This window comes from Propithecus coquereli, unplaced genomic scaffold (assembly GCF_000956105.1).
Source record: "Propithecus coquereli isolate 6110/MARCELLA unplaced genomic scaffold, Pcoq_1.0 Scaffold749, whole genome shotgun sequence".
NCBI classification, from domain to species: Eukaryota; Metazoa; Chordata; class Mammalia; order Primates; family Indriidae; genus Propithecus; species Propithecus coquereli.
The window spans coordinates 95966-97681 of NW_012153607.1; the positions used below are offsets into that span (position 1 = coordinate 95966).

The 1716-nt window shown below is 37.2% G+C and overlaps 1 protein-coding gene across 1 annotated transcript; it reads left to right on the forward strand.

The window, feature by feature from the left end:
• On the forward strand, positions 1-843 carry LOC105824563 (olfactory receptor 1030-like; the record flags this gene model as incomplete). The annotated part of the gene is made up of 1 exon (XM_012662061.1): positions 1-843. A coding segment is annotated over one exon (843 nt), but the record flags the coding sequence as incomplete, so codon positions are not given.
• Positions 844-1716: the final 873 nt, after the last annotated feature.

A 1716-nucleotide genomic window follows, 5' to 3' on the forward strand; every position in this document is an offset into this window, starting at 1 on the left:
GTCATCTACCTTATCACGGTCATCGGCAATGGGAGCATGATTCTGTTAATCAGAAGTGACTCAAAACTTCACACTCCGATGTACTTCTTCCTCAGTCACCTGTCCTTTGTAGATCTCTGTTACGCCACCAATGTCACTCCTCAGATGCTGGTTAACTTCTTATCCAAGAGAAAAGCCATTTCCTTCATTGGCTGCTTTATACAATTTCACTTTTTCATTGCCCTAGTGATCACAGACTATTACATGCTTGCGGTGATGGCTTATGACCGCTATGTGGCCATCTGCAAGCCTTTGTTATATAGTAGCAAAATGTCCAAATGTGTCTGCGTTTCTCTCGTTGCTGTTGCTTATGTTTATGGCTTTGCAAACGGTCTGACACAAACCATCCTGATGCTCCGTCTGTCCTTCTGTGGACCCAATGAAATCAACCATTTTTACTGCACAGACCCACCTCTCATGGTCCTCGCCTGCTCAGACACCTACGTCAAAGAAGCTGCCATGTTCGTGGTGGCTGGTTCCAACCTCACCTGCTCTCTCACCATCATCCTCATCTCCTACATTTTCATCTTCACGGCCATCCTGCGCATCCACTCTGCTGAGGGCAGGCACAAGGCCTTCTCCACCTGCGGTTCCCATCTGACGGCTGTCACCATCTTTTATGGGACGCTGTTCTGCATGTACCTGAGGCCTCCTTCTGAGGCCTCTGTAGAACAGGGGAAAATTGTAGCTGTTTTTTATATCTTTGTGAGTCCTATGTTAAACCCGTTGATCTATAGCCTGCGGAACAAAGAAGTTAAAAGAACAATAAAGAAAGTTATCCCAAAAAAACTGTTTATTAAATAAGGTAGATATTTTGGTGACAAGTCACATAATGTATCCTTATTATCTAAGTGATAAACATTTTAAATTAATTGAAGTTTAATAATTAAGTTATTGAACTTTTTTTAATTTTGTTTTTCATAATTTGTGCATGGGATTTGGAAGTATATGTCAAATTATTAGCTACGGTTCACAGTGCCAACTCAGTGAATTGAAAAAAAAAAACATAGAAACTCAAAGATAAGCCCAGACGGCATTGTTATTGTTCTATACAATCAGCAAAGAACAAATGACTCCATCCACAGTACTCCTACTGGTACAATGTTATAAAAGTCAGAATTATCAAATACTGTGGAAATGACAATTCATTCAATTTTTAGAGTGCTTAATAACTTCCAAACTATTTTTCAGAAACTTGTCGACTACAGTAGGTGAGGATTTTTCCTTTCTCCTTTATAGAAATTACATAAAAATGAGAATCATTTGAGTATGTCTCATATTATTACTCTAATGTATATCTTCAGGATGATATTACTGATCCAATAAGATCCTCTTTCATAAGGCTTTTGATGAAAGTGCCAAACATCCTTTGGAGGTTTTTTTTTTTTTTATTTTTTTGCTTGTTTTACCAATATGAATGCCCACCAATATGTGACCTCTCTTCTCCACTCTTTCATTACCATTACCTGTTCATTGACTGTTCTCTTTAAATGAATAGAGTGAATTTGATGTTTTATTCATATTTATATTTATGGGTATTTGTGTATGTTTTTGTGTATGTGTGTGGGTGTATGTAGTTGATAGCAAAATAACCTTTTTATTTGTTTATTGCTTATTCTAATTTTTCCATGAGAAATCCAGGTCCTTTGCTTTGCTTATTTTTAAATTAAGGTGTTT